Genomic DNA, 24,114 nt, shown 5'->3' with positions numbered 1-24,114 from the left:
CCAGCCTGGGTAACAAGAGCGAAACTCCATCTCAAAACAAAAACAAAAACAAAAAAAACAACAACAGAAAAACTTCTTTGCATATTAAAGATACTGCTTCTTTCTTCTGTGGCATATCTTAAAAAGTTTCCCTTTATTTTGATCTATAGTTTTTACATCTAGAAATTAATGGATATTTATGGATCTAAATCTATCAGTGTTTCCTCAATGAAGTCTTCTGCCATTATTATTATAAGAAATCCACCCATAGTTTCCCCTAGTAGTAGTTTATGAAAATAATATAAATAGCTACCAATTGTTCAATTGTTCATTATTTTCTATGGTACTTTACTTATATTATCTTGGTAGTATCTCGACTACAAACACTGTAAGGCAAGTACTATAAAAAATTCTGTTTTATAATAGATAATGAAACTCAGGTTTAAGTAATTTATATAAGGTACAGCACTGATACATAGTAAAAATCTTAACTGGAATTTAAATACAGGTCTACTTGATTCCATAGTACAAGCTCTACAATAAGTGAAATCAATTTGAACTTCTTTAGTGTGGCTACAAAATATTTCTCCAAATTTTTTCTAATACAGTATCTTATACCTGATGCTCAATGCTATTTAAAGAGCAGCATCTCTTAAGTAAAAATATATTTTTAGCAGAGAATATGCTATTTTAAATTTTTAAAAAACTTATTAAGTAGGTTTTTAATTCCCACATAGTATACAAGATATGAAGCATCAAATTCACTGTTGTGTACAAATTATTAGCCACTGATGAAAAAAAGGTGCTAAGCCAGTAAAAAAATTAGGTTTGTCATTCATAAAATGAAGTGGCATTGAAAATGTAAATAGCCAAACATAAACTATTAAATGCAATGTACTTTACCATCAAACAACTATTAAAGGAGATTCTTTTTGATCAAATGTGTACAAAATGTTTGTTAAAGTATACAGTGACTCTAATTTATTAAGGCAATGTACATAGTGGCTGCTCACTGTGAGTGATGCCTTTCAGCAAAAGTATCCTTAGGAAGGAAATGTACAGTTCAGATTGTAAATCACCAAGGCCCAGGATGCCAAGGTTTTACTTCTAGCAGAAATCCTATGGGCTAGTTAGAAAGCTGCTCTGTTTCTGAGCGATCTTTAATCAGAAGGTGTAAATGTTCCCCAGAGCAGGAATATAATTATGTTAAGATTTAAACTTCACAGTAGATATACTATAAGGCATTTTATGTATGCTTACATGATTTTCTAATTATGTATCAGACCCCGATGATGAAAGCATTTTACCACCCTTTCAAATCTAACTTTCCTGTCCCATTCACCAACATGCCAAAAATTCAGATTTGTGATTCATGGGAACCTTCTACTACGTAAATGAAATGTGTAAACAAGAAATACCTGATCTCTGATATGTTGAATATTCAATCAATCCTGTTCCATAGTTTCTGATGAGAAGCTTAACAACCGATTATACTACTGATAATAATAAGAGCATGAAGCAAACTACAATTTTGCTTAAGTGGGCGAAGGACATGAATGGACACTTTTCAAAAGAAGACATATATGAGGCCAACAAACATATGAAAAAATGCTCACCATCACTGGTCATTAGAGAAATGCAAATCAAAACCACATGAGAGGATGTGAAGAAATAGGAACACTTTTACACTGTTGGTGGGAGTATAAATTAGTTCAAACATTATGGAAGTCAGTGTGGCAATTCCTCAAGGACCTAGAAACAGAAATTCCATTTGACCCAGCAATCCTATTACTGGGTATATATCCAAAAGATTACAAATCATTCTATTATAAAGACATATGCATACATATGTTCATTGTGGTACTGTTTACAATAGCAAAGACCTGGAACCAACCTAAATGCCCATCGATGATAGACCGGACAAGGAAAATGTGGCACGTATACACCATGGAATACTATGTAGCTGTAAAAAATGATGAGTTCTTGTCTTTTGTAGGGACATGGCTGAATCTGGAAACCATCATTCTCAGCAAACTGACACAAGAACAGAAAATCAAACACTGCATGTTCTCACTCATAGGTGGGTGTTGAACAATGAGAACACATGGACACAGGGAGGAGAGCATCACACACTGGGGTCTGTTGGGGGGAAACTAGGGGAGCAACAGTGAGGGTTAGGGAGATGGGGAGGGGTAACATGGGGAGAAATGCCAGATATAGGTGACGTGATGGAGGCAGAAAACCACATTGCCATGTATGTACCTATGCAACAGTCATGTATGTTCTGCACATGTACTCCAGAACCTAAAGTGCGATAATATATATTAAACATACTTTCCTTTAAGAAGCAAAGAAAAAAAAAAAAAACTTTAGAAACAGAGCACTGGGTCGGGTGCAGTGGTTCACGCCTGTAATCCCAGAACTTTGGGAGGCTGAGGTGGGAGGATCATGAGGTCAAGAGATAGAGACCATCCTGTCCAACATGGTGAAACTCCATCTCTACTAAAAATACAAAAATTAGCTGGGCATGGTAGCACATGCTGTAATCCCAGCTACTTGGGAGGCTGAGGCAGGAGAATCACCTGAACCAAGGGAGTCAGAGATTGCAGTGCACCAAGATCATGCCACCGCACTCCACCATGGGTGACAGAGTAAGACCCCGTCTCAAAACAACAACAACAACAAACTGAAAAAAAACCAAGTACCGAAATGCTTCCCACTGGTAAACTGAAACAATTGTTTTATTTAAAAGCTACACTTATCTACTACCATACTGCATACAAATAAAGATTTTTTTAAAAAAGAGAAAAGCACGGGATTCCAATTATTGCCAATGTGGCATGCCTGAAGCATCCTTTTCCCACCCATCAGTTTGAGGTGATAGTTACTGGTTTATGGCAATAGCCATCATCATTCAAAATTTAGAATATTATTATGCAGGAGTCACACACTGTTCACCTCTCACCCTCACCATGATTACTGTCACCCCGGGACAGGCAAGGAGGAATAATGAAAGGAGAAAATTTTGCAAAGGAGGAGAAAAATTTGCCAAGAATGTATAGTAATATAAATTAAGGTCACATTTTGCTTTATACCAACTATAGTAAGTTGGTATTTTCCTTTAAATATGTATGTCTCAAACTTTCCCTTCAAACTATTTTGTTTTACTTTTGGGCAACTAATGTATTATCATTCATAATAACTATTAGACTAAGTTAGGCTTCAATTTTTGCTATGGCCTACCAGTTTAAGGATGCAGATAGTAAATGATGGCACAAAGCTTCTCTCATTCTGCTCTCTGAAAATTAATTTGAAATAGTAGCCACATGTAATGAAATAAGGACACAGTAAAAGAGTGCATATGATTAATGCCTTCTATTTTCAAAATAAAGTTTTTCAAGTCTGCATTAACATTTATTTTCCATTTCTCTGGTGCACTAGCTATTAGTTTAATAAAAGGAGACCTTTCCAGTGATAAGGACATTATCTTATTCATTTCTGTAATTCTGTTACACTATCAGTCAAGAGGTTTACTTTCAAGTGATATTGATATAAATGAGAGTTTTCCTTTTAGTCTTATAGTTTCAAGGCCCAAAGCCTGTCTACGGGTTGTGAAGCTAATACTAGACTAATTTCTATGTGACTTGGAAGCTAGAATAGAACCGTCTGCAAATTTGGAATGATGTGACCAAAATAACAAAATTTTACAAGAAAGACATAATGCTTTGCATTTATAAATAAATGGCCCATATATGGAAAAGCTATTAAACTTATTTCGTGTAGCTTCACAAGGCAAAACTGGACCAAATGAGTGAAAGTCAAGAAATCAAATTTTGTACAATGTCAGGAAGAATTTCCTAATAAGTCATGTAAAAGTGAAATGAATTGCCCTGTGAAATACACAATGTTTTCTGTCCCCACAGATGTTTAGGCAGATCAACAAATATCTGTCTATTGTATTACACAGGAGATTTGAGAGTAGGTGGGAGTTTGGAACACATTTGGTCCTTTGATCTCTATAATTTCAAATCTGATCTTGTAGCTCAGAAATTTGAAGGGCATAAAGATGAATAAAACAACACATGAACAAAGACACTATAAATAAATAAATAAAAGCTATTTCAACAATTAATTATATTCAGCACTTAAAAAAGCCTATGAAGTAATGGTGGTACAAATAAAATTTTAAGAGACAACTAAGAAAGAGGTGACTAATTCCAGCTAGTGGTACACTGCAAGGTTGCCAGGAGGAAGTGTTATATTAATGATGCAAGCATGAGCCATGTTTCAGGTGGGAGGGATGAAGTGGTAAGGGATTCCTGCTTGAGAGAAGTGTATGAGCTCAGAATGAGAGGAGTAGAATGGCATAAATGTTTGGGAAGAGAAGATAGATATGCCGAGAGATTTTAATGATTAGAATCTTGGTGATAAATTTGGCGTTTACCTTGGTTGCCAAGACCTGTCTTTCACGGAGTGAAGAAATAGATATAACGTTGTCAAATATCCTGTATAAATTATAAGTGTTTCGGTCATCATTTTTCTAATTTAAAATAACATTAGATAGTAAAAAACATGGATATGAACATCTGAAAACTACTTTCAGAATTTTGTCTTGATAGCAATAAGACTGTACAGCATCTGTGAAAGATTGCAGGGACGGAGTCACCACTAAAATGTTTCTCAGCCCAGTATCTTCAGGGAGCTAGGCACACTGATATCCCTCCAGGCTTGAAGAGTTTGGTCTCTCAGAGAGAGCAGGCCAGGAAGATAAGGGCTACCTAGAACAGAGTCAAGCCAACCCATTGATTTTTGGCATTTCTTAAAGTGGAAAGAAAAGGAAATTTTCCAGTTAGTTAATTTTCTTACTTGTTAGCTTGTCTGGAGTCTTTTGTTTCTGGAAGCGTTTAACATGTCCTCTTTGTTTTGTTTTTCCAGCGGCTTTCCTTTTTTTTTTTTTTTTTTGAGATGGAGTTTTGCTCTGTCACCCAAGCTGGAGTACAGCAGAGCAATTTCAGCTCACTGCGGCCTCTCCCTCCCAGATTTAAGCAATTCTTGTGCCTCAGCCTCCCAATAGCTGAAACTGCAGGTGTGCACCACCACACTTGGCTAATTTTTGCATTTTTAGTAGAGACGGGGTTTTGCCATGTTGGCCGGGCTGGTCTTGAACTCCTGACCTCGAGCGATAAGCCTGCTTCAGTCTTTTAAAGTGCTGGGATTACAGGCGTGAGCCATATCTGGCCGCCAACAATTTTCTTATGCCATGTCTGCGGGTAGGTGTTTTACTTTTTGGAGTTTATCCTTTTGGGGCATTGCAGTGCTTTTTGGATCTGTGACTTGGTGAATAGCCACAGCTGTTATTTCTGAAATATTTTTTTCTGCCCCATTTGCGTTTACTCCTTCTGAGATGCCAGTGTCTATATTTCATGTCTTTTACTACCACCACCCCTGCTCCTGGAAGTTTCTTTTTTTTTTTCCCTCCGATTTCAGCCTAGTTACTTTGGTCAGACCTATTTTCCAGTTTACTAATCATCTCCTCAATGGTTCTAAATGTTACTAAACTCATGTATTGAGTTTTTAATTTTAGTCATTACATTGTTTTCAGTTCTAGAATTTCCATTTAAATGATTTTTTTAATCATTTTCAGTTCTTTGTTAAAATTCTCTATTTTAATATCTAATTGCTGTGCTTCAGTAGCACATACACTAGAACTGGAATGATTAGCACAGCTCCTGCATGTTTTTTATAAATATTAACAGCAGAATAGACCAAGCTGAAGGAAGAATCTCAGAACTTGAATACTGGCTCTCTGAAATAAGACAGTCAGACTTATAAAGACTTACAAAGAGAAAAGAATGAAGAAGAATGAACAAAACCTCCAAGAAGTATGGGATTTTATAAAAAAACAAAATTTATAAATCATTGGCATCCCTGAAATGGAAGGGGAGATTGGGGGGCCTATAGTCAACAGTCTTAAAGAAAAAAAACTTCAACCAAGAATTTCATGTCCAGCCAAACTAAGCTTCCTAAGCAAAGAAGAAATAAGATCCTTTTCAGATATGCAAATGTTTAGGGAGTTTGTTACCACCAGACCTGTCTTACAAGAGAATTTAAAAGGAGCACTAAATACGGCAAGAAAAGACTGCTACTAGCTGATAAAGAAAACCACTTAAATATACAGACAAGTGACACTATAAAGCAACACGCAAGTCAGCATAATAACCAGTTAACAACACAGTGATTGGATCTAATCCACATATATCAATACAAACCTAATGTAAATGGCAAAAATGTCTCACTTAAAAGACACAGAATAGCAAGCTAGATTAAAAAGCAAGACCCAATGCTATGCTGCCTTCAAGAGAGATACCTCATAGGTAATGACATCCATAGGTTCAAAATAAAGGGATGCAAGAAAATCTACCAAGAAAATGGAAAACAGGAAAAAGCAGGAGTTGCAATCCTAATTTCGGTCAAATAGAATTTAAACTAATAAAGATCAAAAACTAACAGATAAGGGCATTACATAATGATAAGGTGTTCAATTCGACAAGAAGATCTAATTATCCTAAATTTATATGCACCCAACATAGGAGTACCCAGGTTCATAAAGCAAATTCTTAGAGACCTGCAAAGAGACACAGACTCCAACACAGTAATAGTGGGACAGTTCAACATTCCACTGACAGACAGTATTGTACAGATCATCAAGGCAGAAAATTAACAAACATATTTAGGACCTGAACTCAACATTGGACCAAATGGACCTGATAGATCTCTACAGAACTGCCTATCTGAAAATAACAGAATAGACCTTCTTCTCACCAACACATGGCACATTCTAAAAACTGACCACATAATTAGATATAAAACAGTACTCAGCAAATGCAAAAGAACCAACATCATACGAAACGCACTCTCAGACCACAGTGCAATAAATAAAGAAGTCAAGACTAAGAAAATTGCTTGGCCAGGCATGGTGGCTCGCATCTGTAATCCTAGTACTTTGGGAGGTTGAGGCAGGTGGATCGCCTTAGGTCAGGAGTTTGAGACCAGCCTGGCCAACATGGCGAAACTCTGTCTCTACTAAAAAGACAAAAATTAACTAGGTGTGGTGGTGCATGCCTGTAATCCCAGCTACTCGGGATGCTGAGGCAGGGGAATCACTTGAACCCGGGAGGTGGAGTTTGCAGTGAGTTGAGATGGTGCCATTGCACTTCAGTCTGGGTGACAAGAGTGAAACTCTGCCTCTAAAAAGAAGAAAGAAAGAAAGAAAGAAAGAAAGAAAGAAAGAAAGAAAGAAAGAAAGAAAGAGAAAAAGAAAAAAAGAAAGAAAGAGAAAGAAGGAAGGAAGGAAGAAGGAAAGAAGGAAGAAAGAAGAAAAGAAGGAAGGAAGAAAGAAAGAAAAAGGAAAAAGAAAGAAAGAAAGAAAGAAAGAAAGAAAGAAAGAAAGAAAGAAAGAAAGAAAGAAAGAAAGAATTGCTCAAAACCATGCAATTATATGGAAATTAAACAACCTGCTCCTGAATGGCTTTTGGGTAAATAATGAATAAGAGGCGGAAATCATGAAGTTCTTTAAAACTTACGAGAGCAAATACATAACATACCAGAATCCTTGGAACACACTTAAGGCAGTGTTAAGAGGGAAAGTCATAGCACTAATTGCTCACATCAAAGAGTTGGAAAAATTTCAAATTAACAACCTAACATCACAACTGAAAGAATTATGGAAGCAAGAATAAATTAACCCCAAAGCTAGGAGAAGACAAAAAATAACCAAAATCAGAGCTGAACTGAAGGAAACTGAAACACAGAAAAACACTCAAAGGATCAATGAATCCAGGAGTTGATTTTTTTGAAAGTATTAGTAAGATAGATAGACTGGTAGGTAGACTAATAAAGAAGAAAAGAGAGAATATCCAAATAAACATAATTAGAATGACAAAGAGGATGTTACCACTGACCCCACAGAAATCTTAATAAAACAACCATCAGAAATTACTATGAACACCTATATGCACACAAACCAGAAATCCTAGAAAAGGTGGATACATTTCTGAAAGCATGCACCCTCCTAAGACTAAACCTGGAAGAAATGGATTCCCTGAAAAGACCAAATACAAGCTCTGAAACTAAATCAGTAATAAATAACCTACCAACCAAATATAAAGCCCAGGACCAAATGGATTCACAGCAAAATTCCACCACTTGTACCAGAAAGAGCTTGTACTATTCCAAAAAATCAAGAAAGAAGGACTCCTCCCCAGCTCATTCTATGAGGCCAGCATCATCCTGATACCAAAAACTGTGAGGCATAACAACAACAGCAGCAGCAACAACAACAATAACAACAAAACTTCAAGCCAATATTTTTGATAAACATGGATGCAAAAATCCTTAACAAAATACTTGAAAAGTCAATCTAGCAGCACATCAAAAGCTAATCCATCATGTTCAAGTAGGCTTTATTCCCATGATGCAAGGTTGGTTTAACATACACAAATCAATAAATGTGATTCATCACATAAACAGAACTAAAGACAAAAACCACATGTCTATCTCAATAGATGCAGAAAAGGCTTTCAATAAATTTCAACATCTCTTTATATTACAAACTCTCAATAAACTAAGTATTGAGGGAACATACTTCAAAATACTAAGAACCATCTATGACAAACCCACAGCCAACTGAATGGGCAAAGCTAGAAGCATTCCCTTTGAAAACCAGCACAAAACAAGGATGTCTTCTCTCACCACTTTTAGTCAAGATAGCATTAGATGTCCTACCAACAGCAATCAGGCAAGAGAAACAAATAAAGGGAATCTAAATAGGAAGAGAGGAACTCAAATTATCTCTGTTTGCAGACAATATGATGCTATATCAAGAAAACCCTACAGTCCTGGCTCAAAAGCTCCTTCAGCTAAGAACTTCAGCAAAGTTTCAGGATACAAAATAAACATACAAAAGCACTAACAGTCCTGTAGTCAATAGCCAAGCTGAGAGCCAAATCAGGAACACAATGCCATTCAAAATTGCCACAGAAAGAATAAAATACCTAGGAGGTGTTTTATTACCAGGGAAGTAAAAGATTTCTACTTTTACTTGTGAGGATTACAAGATACTGAGCAAAGAGATCAGAAAATACACAAATTTTTAAAATCCCATGCTTATGGATAGGAAGAATCAATATCATTTAAATGACCATACTATCCAAAGCAATTTACAGATTCAATGCTATTCCTATCAAACTGCCAATGACGGTCTTCACAGAACTAGAAAAAACTATTTAAAAATTCACATGGAATCAAAAAAGAGCCCAAATAGCCAAAGCAATCCTAAGCACAAAGAAGAAAGCTGGAAGCATCACATGACCCACCTTCAAATTATACTACATGGCTACAGTAACCAAAACAGCATAGCTCTGGTCCAAAAACAGGCACGTAACCCAGTAGAACAAAATAGAGAGTCCAAAAACAAGGCCATCCACCTATGACCATCTGATATTTGACAAAACTGACAAAAACAAGCAATAGGGAAAAGACTCCCTAGACAGTAAGTTGTGCTGGGATAACCGGCTAGCAATATGAAGAAGATTGAAGCTGGACCTCTTCCTTAAACCACATACAAAAATCAACTCAAGATGAATTCAAGACTTAAATGTAAAACCAAACACTAAAAATCCTGGAAGATAATCAAGACAATATCATCCTGGAAATACGAACAGGCAAAGATATCGTGACAGAGACACAAAAAGCAATAGGAGCAAAAGTAAAATTTGACAGATGGAATCTAGTTAAACTTAAGAGCGTCTGCACAGCAAAACAAACTATCAACAGAGAAAACAACCTACAGAATGGGAGAAAATATTTTCAAACTATACAACTGTAAGAACTTAAGCAAATTTACAAGAGAAAAACAACCCCATTTAAAAGTGGGCAAAGGACATGAGCAGACTTTTCCGAAGAGGGCATACCTGCTGCCAGCAAGCAGATGCTAAAAAAGCTCAATATCACTGGTCATTACAGAAATGCAAATCAAAACTACAATGAGATACCATCTCACACCAGTCAGAATGGCGATTATTTAAAAAGTCAAAAAACAGATGCTGGTGTGGTTGTGGAGGAAAGGAAACACTTATCCACTGTTGGCAGGAGTGTAAATTAGTTCAACCGTTGTGGAAAGCAGTATGATGATTCCTCAGAGAGCCAAAGTAGAATTACCATTTCACCCAGCAATCTCAGTACTGGGTGATATACTCAGAGGAATATAAATCATTCTACCATAAAGACACATGCGCACGTATGTTCACTGCAGCTCTATTGACAATAGCAAAGACATGAAATCAAACTAAGAGGCCATTAATGACAGACTAAATAAGGCAAATGTGATACATATACACCATGGAATACTATGCAGCCATAAAAAAAGAATAAAATCATGTATTCTGTGGGAACATGGATGGAGCTGGAGGCCATTATCCTTAGCAAACTAACACAGGAACAGAAAACCAAATAGAAATACTGCATATTTTCACATATGTAGGAGCTAAATGATGAGAACACATGAACTCAGAGAAGGGAACAATAGACACGGGTCTGCTTGAGGGTGGAGGTTGGGAAGAGGGAGAAGAGCAGAAAAAATAACTATTGGGTACTAGGATTAATAACTGGGTGATGAAATAATCTGTACAACAAATCCCCGAGACACGAGTACACGTATCACAAACTTCCGCATGTATCCCTGAACCTAAAATAAAAGTAAAAAACATAAATAAAAATAAAGATTCTGAATTAGAATATTTTAGTTACGTGGTACTCTTACTTTTGTGACATTAAAAATATTTATACTTTGAAACAGCAAGAAGAGTATGAAAACATTTCTATAAAATATTTAAAATTATCAGTTTATCTTTTTTTTTTTTTTTTTTCACAGTCTCTGTCACCCAGGCTGGAGTGCAGTGGCATGATCATGGCTCACTGCCATCTCCACCTCCTGGGTTCAAGTTATTCTCCTGCCTCAGTCTCCTGACTAGCTGGGACTACAGGCATGTGCCACCATGCCTGGTTAAATTTTTGTTTGTATTTTTAGCAGAAACGGGGTTTCACTAGGTTGGTTAGGCTGGTCTTGAACTCCAAACTTCCCAAAGTTCTGGGATTCCAGGTGTGAGCCACCATGCCTGGCCCAGCTTATCTTTCTAGCATGTGTATTTCTCTAAAGTTACAGAGATAACTGGAATTCAACTAACCACATGTGTAAGTAGTATGCTTGTATTTTTCCATATTGTCTAACTTATTTTCATATTGGGCAAATGTTCTTTTTACACGGTAAATAAAAGTCAAAATCCTTTCCTAAAATAACCCAATTTCTTAAACATATTAATCACGTAAAGCCTATGTGTGAAAAGTCTAATATTGATAAGTCCCATTGTTCTATTTCTATCTTCTGTTTTACTATTTTGGCTTTTCCTGGTCATTGAGTCCTGTCAGCTAGTATATCGGGCAATTTTATTTATTTGAGTTATTTATTGTACAAAATTTTCATTTCTATTTTAGATTCAAGGAGTGCACGTGCAGGTTTGTTGCAAGGGTATGCTGCGTGATGCTGAGGTTTAGGCTTCTACTGAGCTCATCACCCAGACAGTGAACATACTGTCATGGGTAATTTTAGATGAGGCTGCTTTCCAGCTAAAAGCTAAAGCCAGGTCACTAAGAACTTTGCAAATCACTTAAAATAATTTGGACCTAATTGTCACAGCAATGAAAAGACACTGAAGAGCTTTAAGTGGGGAAATATTTTCATATTTACGTTAGAACAGTTATTCTAGCTTCAGTGTCAGGGAATAAATTAGAAAGTTAGGCCGGGCGCGGTGGCTCACGCCTATAATCCCAGCACTTTGGGAGGCCGAGGTGGATCGATCATGAGGTCAAGAGATCAAGACTGTCCTGGTCAACATGGTGAAACCCCGTCTCTACTAAAAATACAAAAATTAGCTGGGCATGGTGGCAAGCGCCTGTAATCCCAGGTACTCAGGAGGCTGAGGCAGGAGAATTGCTTGAACTCAGGAGGCGGAGGTTGCGGTGAGCTGAGATAGTGCCATTGCACTCCAGCCTGGGTAACAAGAGTGAAACTCAGCCTCAAAAACAAACAAAACAATTAGAAAGTAACAAGATTGGAGATATAGAGACTGATCGGTGAGATTTTTGCAGGAATTCAGTAAGAGAGGATGATAATGAAGGGCAGGATTTATGCCACTAGAGATAGAAAATAGTGTACATATTGGAGAGGTATTTATGAGACAGAACCACAGGATGACTCCCATGTTCCTGTTTTGAAAACTGAGTGGAGAGGATATGGTGCAATTTACTAAACTAGATAACATTGGGGTGCTTCAACTTCAGGAGAAAGAAAGAATTCATGATGGACCGTGGAATCTGACATGTTTGTGAGATGTGCTGGTGGAGGTGGTTTGGACACTCGGGAGGAGAGGCTGGATAGATCTCAAGATCTGGGAGGCCAGCACAAAGCTGAGAGCGGTGTGATGCATGGGCGGAGATACCAGCACACAGGAGAATATGCAGCGGGGGACAAGCATCTGGGCAGAAGCCACTGGAATACAAACAGCCAAGAGGCAGGTGGACTTCTCTTTAGAAACCTGAAATGGAGACTGAGATAGAGTCACCAAAGAAGCCTGAAATCTAGGAGGGAATGGTCACAAAGCCCAGGGTAGAGACTGTTGTGAAGGGAACATGGTCACTAGTATTAAAATGCCACTAAGAAAGCACTGAAAAAAGTCATTGTTGACCCTGCTGAGGAATATTTCAATGGAGTGGCTGTGGGAAAAAGTACATTACAGTAAGTCCAGGAGAGGATGGGGGTGAGGAGATAGACAGTGAATATAGTTCGTTCAGAAGAAAGAATGTGGCTCTCATGAAAAGGAGAAAGAGTGATAGGATGTATGTGACATTAAGAAAGGTTTGTGTTTTTAAGATAAAGAATATTTGACCATGATTAAATGCTAGTAAGAAAAATAGCCCGGGTGCGGTGTCTCATGTCTGTAATCCCAGGATTTTGGGAGGCCGAGTTTGGGTGGATCACCTGAGGTCAGGAGTTTGAGACCAGCCTGATCAACATGGCAAAACCCCATCTCTACTAGAAATACAAAAATTAGCCAGGCTTGGTGGTGCACGCCTTAATCCCAGCTACTCTGGAGGCTGAGACAGGAAAACTGCTTGAGCCTGGGAGGTGGAGGTGGCAGTGAGCCAAGACCTGGGCAACAGAGTGAGACTCCGTCTCAATAGTGAAAAATAACCAGAGTGGGAAAGGTTGATAATACAAGAGAGAATAAATCTAATAAATAGGAATTTCGCCAAGAAAACTGGAGGAAATGAGATCGAGAGCTTGGGGACAATATCTGCATTGGGCTCTTCAAGGTAAAGGAGATTTAAAAAAAAAATAATTCTAACAGAAAGGAAAAAAAAGAGAGAATATATTGGGGGTACAGACCGGAGGCTAGTTTCAGGCAAGACAGTGAGAGGGTGGCTTCTGTTTTCAGTGTGAATTAGTGAGGCCTGGACATCTGCCACAGGAAACTCAAGAAGCAGTGGACTTTTAGGAAATATGTAGAGCTGCCATGCAGTGTGAAAGATCCGGCTGACATCAGATACCATAAAGCTCTATAGTTGTTCCATTCTGCGTTGTGGAGCAAGTGTGGAGGAGGGGGGCAATCAGAGCCGTCATGAAAAAAGATTTTGTTTGTTGGATTCCTTGTAGGACAAGGACATGGAAAATGCTGGCAAGCCTGGTGGACAACAAAGAAAGAAGTGAAGATGAAAGGGAATGATCAGGTGGGGGAAATGAAGGAAGTCTGAGGTGAAGATTCCAGTTCACTGCCCTGGACCCATAGCTGAGAACAGCAAATTTTCTGGTTTGTGTGATTGGTATTGTGATTATTTTAAAATTACACACAGTTGACCAGTTGTCTTGGCACGGTCTTTGTTTATGCCATCTCTGTTATCAAGATCAGGAAGCCATCCCCTTTTACTCTTAAAGGTGCTCTGGTTTGGCTAATGCATTTTACTGTCTTGATATATAAAGAGAGATGACACAAACCAGGCTTGGTCAAAGGAAAATAATGAGTTCAATTTTGGAAATAAGTTCATAAAGCTTATGGGAACTTCATATTAAGTGGCCAAGTAAACTGAACATACATAAAGACACAACTAAATTTATCCATTCAACATAAATTCAGACAGTACTGAATAAATTATAATTTAGTGATTGACTCAAGAATGGTATACTAATTTGCGGAAAGACTCAGAAAATATTTGCATTACATACTTGAAGCCACTTTCTCTCCATTAAAGTATACAGCATTTTGGGGTAAAGTGAAAAATACTAATCACGTGAGGATGAGGAATCACGTAACATTGGCCAAATGGTCAAACTGGAGTTTTGCATTAAGTAATACCTCAAAGTGTCACAAGGTGGCAGCACAACCACAATATAACGTGTAATTAGCAAGGGTCATGATCCTTTCAGGTATTTACAGTTAGAATTTATACCTATTGTACTATATATATATATATATTCTGAATATATGGTCCTTAATTTAAAAAGGATTATTTTGTTTTATCATTATTGCTGATTTGAAAATGGAACATATAAAAACTTTAATTTTCTAATATGTACATTATTTTAAAATGTTAGCTAGAGTAGAAAACATGATCATGAATACACATTGATGCCATTCTTAAGATAATTATTAGCACATAGGGTATATGATGTCACAGTTACAAATGCTCTGTAAGTTTGCATCTTGATTAGTATATTTTAGTTTGACAATTTTATTTAGATCATCTTTATATTTATCTAACTAGTAAAATAAAATCTGTAACTTTTTTTATTGACCTATAGAAAGAGAGTGTTCAGAAGTCTCTTTAAAAATTTTTTGTTTGGCATATTCTAATTATGGTAACTTCATGTAGGAGATAGGGTTGCCAGGTTAGTTGGAAAAAAACACAGAATATCAAGTTAAAATTGAAGTGTAGATAAATAAGAATTTTTTTTTTTTTTGGTATAAGTACATCCCATGAAATATTGGTGGCATACTTAAAGTTATTCAATTATTGAATTATTTATTGTATTTTACCTAGCAATTCTATTAAAGGGAGGGAGGAGAACCTGGGAGGAAAAAAAAAAAAAAAAGGAAGTTTCTGAGACCAGAAAAATCCAGGATTACAGACTACAAATCTGACCTAAGATTTGGAAGTCTTCAGAATCAAGGAACTAGAAAAAGAATTATAAATAGACTTGAATTAGTCTGCATTCTGTGGCAAACTCATTTATATGTTAAGCTAAACAACATGGGCTATGCTGAATCAAGTACCCTGGTGAATTACCATCTACACCACACATTGATTACTGATTTCTAAACAACAAAACGCAAGAACATGTACTTAAAGTTAGTTCGGTATTGGACAAAATGTAATAAACAACTATAATCTAGACATTTTGGGGTCTTACCCAGGGTTATTATTATGAAAATCTGTCATTAGAGCATCAAGGCACGGAAATGCCATTTTAATTTCCTTTAATTTAACAAACATGTCTGGCACCTTCCATATGCAGAGGCCTGACCAGGACTGTGAAGTACTGTATAAGGATTAATAAACACTGATGCTGTCTAACTCAGTGGACATTTAAAGTTAATAAAATAAAAGTTAAATTTATACATAAATAATGTCAACACTAATTTATACATAAATAATGTCAACACTAATTCTCACTAATTTTTCCCCGGTTCCACTTCTTGGTTAACTGCTTCTTTCTTCGTGTATCCCAAAGGATGATTGATTCCCTTCACTCTTCCAGATGCTTTTCAGCTACCATTTTAAGGCCAGAGTCTTCCAAATCTCTATTTCCAGCCATGATTTCTCCCCTATACTTAAGACATGTACATCCAATTCCTATGAGTTCATGGCTGTCCCGTTGGGACTTCTTCCGAAATTAGACTCATCATTTCTCCCAGCAACTTCTATTCTTCCTATCTTCCCGATCTTACAATTGCAGCCCTCCTCAGGTAATCAATCATCCTTAAAACAGTCACTTGTCCATATCTCAGACTCCTTGTCCATGTCCAATCAATGCACCCTCATGCATGTCTACACTGTTTCAATGACCTCTAAACGCATTTCCCAGCTTCAGTCTTGCTTTTCTTAAATTCAGAGATATACTGAGGTTAACAATTAATTTTATAGACATGATTAATTTTATACTGTAGTGATTATCATTTACATCTCAAAAGAGTTTATATATTTAACAACATTGATGGGTAAGAAGAGACACAAGGAAACACAAACAGAGCTGGGAAATGGCTTGGGTTTTCAGGCGTCTGAAATATAGGTGCTTGGGGTAGAACGTCAGGACATCCCTGAAGCCCTATGTTCAGCCCTGTGCTGGACACTCACAAGAGCAACAGGATGTCAGGCACTCGTATCTCCAAGCCAGGTGAGTAACGCAGGCTAATGATCCCTCTCCTCTAGGCTGCCAGAAAGACAGGGAAGGAAGTCAACTCTCTACATCAGGGTCAACAGTCCTAGAAACTTAATAAGCCGTGGGCACATCTGTATGTTGTAAGACCAGAACAATATCTTACAAGAGCACCAAACGATGGTAGCAAAATCTAATGGGGTATAATTTAAATAAACTTACATGAATTAATGAAATATTTAATAAAATATGGCTATCATGCTGTATGCTAATTAAACATAAGCTGAGAAGAGATTTAGACAAATGACTCTGACTCATGTCACTTTTGGAAAGCCAAAGCAGATTTTCTCTATTGTCTGTTTTTTTGTAGTTAGTTTTTCAGAAGCTATGATCAGCATCGATGGTGAAATGTCTCTGGAACCAATTTCACTCTACTTAGGTACCTGAGCAAATAGTTTTAAAAGATGTTGGCTTTGACCCGTCTTTTCAGCATGGTGGCTGACCCCTGTGCTTCTCCTATGCATATTCCTTATTTCATCTCTACGACTTTGAGGAATTCTTGGACTAGATGTGTGGATTCTCACTGCTGCCTCCCACTAAACCTGGATATTTGGGGTAGCAGAAGTGCTAGAAAACCGTAGAACGTAAGAAGCTGTGGATGTGCTACCTGTCCAGGTGCCACAGTTGAAGCACCGCAATGAAGGGCTGAGGGGATCTAGAGTGGAGGCTAAGGCAAAGTGAACAGGAATGACAAAACGCGAAGGATGTTGGATGCTTCTTGGGGCAAAGGGAAGAGCTAGGTCTGGCTAAAGCGCTGGGGGAGGTAGAAGAACAGGTTGATCAGGCTCAACTAAAAGGAGCCAGCAGTTAACACGGTCCTTCAAATTTCTGGAAACAGGCCTTGAGGGAATCCCTCTGTTCTCACACAGGGAGGGGGGATAACTGAGAGACTGAAGCCCGTGGGGGATTGAATCAGGCTTAATTACACCCTTTGGTGTAAGGACGGGAAGGCCCTCAGATGTTTTAAATTCTTTGCACAGAAAACAAAACATTTACTTTAAAGAAATAAAGGACTTAAAATGTAAATGCATGAGTGAAACTCATTCACACTTAAGTGTAATGCACCAGTGAAATTCATTCACAATTTTGTGTAGTCAAGAAATCAATAAACCAGAGAACTATCAGATCCTCTGGGGTGCCAGGGTAGAGAGCAGGAGTCTCAGTTTATGAGATAGAGGGGTTAGAAGGCTTGAGGAAATGCAAAGAAAGGGAGCCAGGAAATTAGGAAGGCAAGTTTCACCTACTTGGCAAATTTTTCCAGTGATTCATGATGTGTATCCATCTGTCGCTTCCACTAGCTTGTGAACTCCTTGAGCCAATTACTATGCAACACCTAGCATGGTGCTTGCCTGGTGCAAATGGTAAGCACTAAATCATTCTTGCTCAGTCTGAATTTTAGTTTCAAACTGGTGGACAACAATCCTGTGCAAATGCATTTTTGCTTTCCCTGTCCATCCGAGCAGATGTATTAATGGAATCCTAGGCCTCCTGGGGTTCTGGAGTGTCAGAGCTACGTTTCAAGGCCCATCTGTGTCCATACAACCAAGAAACAAAGCTCTAGCCACTCCGCTCAGTGATAGCACACAAGGGAGAATAATTTTTAAAAATACATGCTCAAAATTCTCTTAATACTAAAACTATGAGGCTAGAACTTTTTGGTTATTTTTATTACTCAAAGTACACTTGAAGATCTTGTAACACTTCGGGTTTATAACATGAGTTTTGACTTTCTGATTATTTGAGAATGGATTTTCATAGTGTCATGTAAAGAGGAGCACATGGCACCAGCACACTGTGCTGGTAATTGGCCAGTGCTCAATATGTTTTTGTTGAATAAACAAATGAACCAATGAATGGGCAAATGAGGTGAGCCCCCTAAATTCAAAATAACAGAGTAAAAATGAAAAAAAAATTCACAGAATATGTATGAAGACAAAACCAAGATATTATCCATAAGACTTTGTGAAAGCCTTAGGGAAATCTAGACTTATCATAAACATAATTTGAATATTATTTAATTTAATTGGATATTATAGTAATTGGAACTTAGTAGCCAATAGAGTAAATTGTCCTCTTTTTGGATGTCAGATTGTGCAGAAGGAAAAATTTCTGTTGTCTTGAACAGATTGAGAAACAGCCCTTTAACTTCAGTAAGTTTTCCAAGTTATTTTTACTCTGAATTGTTCTTTGTGTTTTGTAAACAGTCTCCTGGTCTTCTAGCAAACCTCATCTCAGATGTCACCCCTGTTAAGCCATAAAACAATCAATGGAGTCTCAAAAGAGTCAGCAACATTTGATACTTAAAACAAATTTTGGCTGTCTCTGAGATACATAGCTAAAAACTCTTAATACCGGCTATCGCCTTCCATGCTTCTATCAGTGGGAGAAGTTATTATGTAAAGCAAAGACAATATAACTATAAGCATCAGACCTTTTTAGAGAGCTTGGCTGATTTTCCCTTGTAGAGTTTGTTCTTGTCTGGTATCCTTAATTCATCTGCAATCATTAAAACTTTTTGTAACGTGGTAGAAAACTTTAAAAGACGCTGGGTGCAGTGGCTCATGCCTGTAATCCCAGCACTTTGGGAGGCCAAGGCGGGTGGATCACCTGAGGTTGAGAGTTCTAGATCAGCCTGACCAACATGGAGAAACCCTGTCTCTACTAAAAAAAGAAAAAAAAATACCAAAAAAGAGAGAAAGCTTTAAAAGTAGGCCAGGGGCAGTGGCTCACACCTGTAATCCCAGCATTTTGGTAGGCTAAGGCAGGTGGATCACCTGAGGTCAGCAGATTGAGACCAGCCTGGCCAACATGGCAAAACCTTGTCTGTACTAAAAACGCAAAAATGAGCCGGGTGTGGTGGCACAGGTCTGTAGTCCTAGCTACTCGAGAGGCTGAGTCAGGAAAATTGATTGAACCTAGGGAGCAGTGGTTGCAGTGAGCCAAGATCATGCCATTGCACTCCAACCTGGGCTGCAGAGTGAGACTCCATCTCAAGAAAAAAAAAAAAAAAAAAAAAAAAAGAAAGTCTATGATTAAACTTCCACTTTAAGGACCTCTGACTTTTAGTCAATGTCTCACTAGCCCTCTCACTGGGATGTGTATGCAATTCATTCTAAATCACAAGGATGATCCAATGAAACTGTTAAGGGGATGTGTTGTTTTTTTTTTCCTGGTAGATAATGATCTATTGGAAATAAAAATTAACATAATCTGCTTTATTTTATATGATTACTGGTGCTAATTCCAAACATTACATTCAATCAACACAGGTTATAATTTTGTGATATTAATGAAAAACAACTTAATGAGCAGGTCTCCTTCTTTCGTTGTGTGGGTTTCACTGCCATACAAAAACCAAACTCTTCTAAAGAGGAAATTTCTATTCCACAACAGCAGGCCTAACTATTTGTGGATTACACCTCCAAAACTCCCCAAGTAACAAATTCATCATTTTTTTTCCTACGGAAACATTCTACCTTCTATATGAATTTCACAACTTGTCTGGATTAATGCTGATGTCCTGAACGCTGTTGCAATTGTCACTTATCTTGCAAAGAGCCGATTGGAGTAAGAATTCATGTATCTCTTAGAGAAAAGGTTTTTAAAACTCTCAGTGCAACACTGAAATGGATTAATCTTTTATGATATCCAATACTTCCTTCAAGTGTTGGTTTCCCATGTCATCATTTGATCAATTTACTGGAAGCCAGGTTCCTGCTTCAAAACTCCATACGAACAACAAGTACAGAGGAAGTTGTTTTACATGCTAATTATTAGTGTTTGAGAGCAATAGTTTATAAAATATACCCCATTACTCAAAAGCAACTTGTACTACTATCCTTTTCAAAATGAAAAAATCAAAGAATATGAAACAAAATGTGCAACTGTGTGCTAACCTATAAGCTAGTACTTACCCAACTATATTCAGTAACACTAAGCCTTAGAGAAATTGATTTCTATTTGAGGAAGAGTGATTTAAGATGGTCAGACTCATGTTTCCACCATTCCTGGAACTATACCATGGTATGTCTGTCAAAAATAAGTCCTATATTAGAAACGAGTTACAGTTATTAAGCTATATCCTTGTGGAGGCAGAAAGTGAATGGTAAAGTATCTAATAAAAAGTAAAGTGATCTTAAATACGACGACTAGTGATTCATACACTGTTTAGTTGTATCTTAATATTTAACTTATATAAACATCACTTTCTTTATTTTCCACTCTGAGCACCTATTCCAACGTCTGGCATCTAGATAGCGTTCAACAAATGTCAACCAAAGGAACCGGAGGATTTTAAGCAGCTGGTGAGGAAGCCTTCCTCGACTTACCCACTAGGTGGCACACAGGGACCATGCTTCCCGCAGTTCCCGGCCACAGACCCTCCCATTCATAGTGTAAATAAAGAGATGCCTTATTAATTTATACCATCTCGTCCTCTCTACTCCTAATAATTGTTTAACCAGCTGTTTCCTCGAATCCTCCTTAGACACTATTGATTAAAAACCTTAGGATATTCAGGTCTCCATCCTTTCTTACTTCTCCCAATAGCATTTTGCTACCTTGAAATGACAGGCTAAGTACATTTAAATGACATAGACTAAGTACTATGGTTCCTAATCATGGCTACAGGATGTTGGAAAATTAATTTGAAGCACGGTCAAAGTTCTTTTCAAATTTGTCTTGTATTTCGTCACATTTTAACTGGTGAGACATCATTATCTTAAAAACGCAATCTGAAAAATAAAATATGCATGGGGCTAAAAGAAGTGAAAAAGGGAACTCGTATTTTCTAAGTCAGGGAGTCATTTTCTGAATATAACTCTTGTTCATCTCTACAAAGATGAAGCGCATTGCTACCTTAAGATTCAAAAGACTTCTTCAACTGTTCAGAAAATACCCATTTTCCACATGCAAGATGCTAAAAGGCAGGATTGTTTAGTAGACCGTTTACTCATAAAGTGTCTTTCTGAGTATTCTGAATGTATTTATCCTGGATGTGTTACTTGCTCCCAAAGGAAGGAAAAGGAAGTGAAACCACTAGGGATATAATGAATTGATTCTTCTCTGTGAAAGTTTCTTCAGTACTTCTAAATTACAGTGTCAGTCATTCCTCTGAGAGACAGGGCCTTGCTGAAAATAAATGGCTCATTTTATAAATAAGAACATAACGCTTCCCCCACTTTCTTATTTCTCATAGAAGGTCCAGGTCCATCAGGCATTCCTGTCTAGAATACTGGCCTCTGGGTACATTCCTCCTGTAGACCAGTGTCTGCTGAGGTGTTGGTTATCTCTTGTTCATTTAATTAGCTTTAAGCAAAATTACGTTCTATTTTTAAGCTGTTTCCAATTTAGTGAAGAGGTCATCAACAAAAATATAGATTCATTTCTTAGCTGAAACAATTAAATGTTTAAGAATGGGTAGTATGAAAGTGACTCAAGACTAAAGCTTATATATGAACAGTCCTTTGGCATACATTATAGTTGACTGAATGGAAGGAAAACTTTCATTTATGTGAGTAAATGGAATTTCTTAACTGATGTAAGAATTATGAAATATCACATTAAAAATTCTCCAGAGAGAACTATGATAATACCTTTATATAGTTTTACAGTATAGTTACCTTTGGAGAATTTTTAATCGAACAACATTCCCATTCCATTAAAATATTGAAATGACTAAAATGTGTATAAAACCTCTGCAAATTTAGTACACTGAAATAATCACATAGAAATAGTTACCAGAAACTACATTCATAATGAATAAATATCTTACTCATTTAGAAATTAATCCATGGCCTTAATTTCTTAAGAATTATTAGCTTCCAAGAAGCCAGCCAGTATGTTTGATTTTATGACATCACACTGGAACATGTACACGAACACTTTCCACCCTAAAAATTCCCAAATGTACTGGCCACTGTGTGTATTTTTCCAGTGATAAATGAAAATAAAGCAACTTATTCTCAGATTAATAAGCCATCTTATTTTGAACACAACAGTCACATTCAATGGAAGAAAACTACTTGATCTAAGCCCAAATAAATTTAGGTTTGCTCTTGGTGGTGAACAGTCTCAACATACAAATAATTTCTGTAAGCAGCTTTTAAAAGTAATCTTAACTATGACTATACATTTTCTTCAGTGCATTAAAATTATCCATCAGCATCACTGTATATGTGAAATGCATCATAATTCTATGATCTTAATTTCATAATTAGCTGGAGAAGTCTGGGCCAAAAAAGGCAACATTTCTAAGATGATTAATCTAACAGGTATTACCTATGACTAAAGTAACTTACTTTTTCACATAACCCTATATATTCTCTGAAACAAAATTCATAAGCCTGGCTGGACTGTCCCATTCCTCATCTTTCCCTTCAGCCTATACTATCCTTTTTTTCACCTCGGGTACTATAAAAATGGTTGTTGAAATACGGATAGAAAAGTCACCGCTTGGAAACCAATGAGTCTAATAGATTTACAGTAGCGCCCGCAGAAGCCAGGATACTAGAGTTAATTCTTTCTCCAGTTCTAGACTGAGCCTGTTTATTGTAGTGAAATATTTTATCCGACAATATGAAACTTTTAAAAAAGTTGAGGTGTCATATTAAATTGAGATGAAAACTAAATTCAAAAGAAAAGAATAAAACTTGTTTAATGTATATATACATTACGTGTGTATTGCCCTCTGAAATCTAAAGGCACAAAGGTATAACCAAAAGAGGGGAAAGAAATTTGCAAGTTTTACCTTGTCCTGACATCCACGAGTTCAGATGCTCTCAAGTTCTGCTTAAGTTGGAAGCTGGAGATCAACTGAAGCTAGCGCTCTTTCTCCTCACCTTAAGTTTGTCTCTGGGCGAGTGTGAGAGTGTGTGTGTGTGTGTGTGTGTGTGTGCGCGCGCAGAATGTCTCTTTGTGGCGCTGGATGGCAGAGGTCCTGATCCTGGGAAGAAGGAGGCACTTTCTCACCAAGAGCAGAAGAAAAGCAAAGCGTCACCAGGAAAGTTCTCCTCCCAGATCCCCTAATTACAGCCTAACGTGCACTTCATGCAAACTTCAGGGAGGAAGGGAGGGGCAGCTCTGTGCCCAGACCTTGTAAAACAGCAGCCTCTTAGATGACTTTCCCTTCTGCTCAAATCCCAAGTATCCCGCTTTGGGATTCAGGCAAGCCGACAGCTGCAGCCACAAGCCCCCCGCCATACCACACCTCCTGCACCCTCACCCTGACCACTCCTGGGTCTGTCCAGAGAGGTTGGGACGAGGGGTCTGTGGAATGATATCTGGGGGCAGCAGTGTGAGCAGACTCCCCAGCACAGTCAGTTTTCACTTTGTTTTATTAGCCTCTGCCTAAAAGAAAAATCCAGGGGTAGGAGAGGTCTTCTCTTTCCCGCCTTCCCCTCCCCAAAGGAGATCAATGATAACAGACAATGATGATAACGCCACAGAAAGCTTTCTAAACTGGAGGTGGCCTTCCACCCAAATCACCAGAAGCGTATTTTCTGGTTTACTGGACTCAGTATTGGTATTGAGTTTAAATCTCCTCAACAAACAACTGCTATTGTATCATTGGATGACAGAGCTCGAGGAAC

The 24,114-nt window shown here is 37.6% G+C and overlaps 1 protein-coding gene across 1 annotated transcript in view; it reads right to left on the bottom strand.

Annotated features, from left to right (window-relative positions):
• Positions 1 to 23,510, bottom strand: part of HAPLN1 (hyaluronan and proteoglycan link protein 1) — an 82,829-nt gene extending 59,319 nt beyond the window's left edge. Inside the window, exon 1 of the mRNA XM_003920783.4 lies at positions 23,274 to 23,510. Within this exon, the coding sequence (XP_003920832.1) occupies positions 23,274 to 23,286 (13 nt within the window). The 5' untranslated portion in view covers positions 23,287 to 23,510. The remainder of the gene's footprint in view (positions 1 to 23,273) is intronic.
• Between the last annotated feature and the right edge of the window lie 604 nt (positions 23,511 to 24,114).

Source organism: Saimiri boliviensis, chromosome 1, assembly GCF_048565385.1.
Source record: "Saimiri boliviensis isolate mSaiBol1 chromosome 1, mSaiBol1.pri, whole genome shotgun sequence".
Classification (NCBI taxonomy): Eukaryota; Metazoa; Chordata; class Mammalia; order Primates; family Cebidae; genus Saimiri; species Saimiri boliviensis.
Note: the sequence above shows the minus strand (reverse complement) of the source record. Positions and strands in the feature narration are given on the sequence as shown.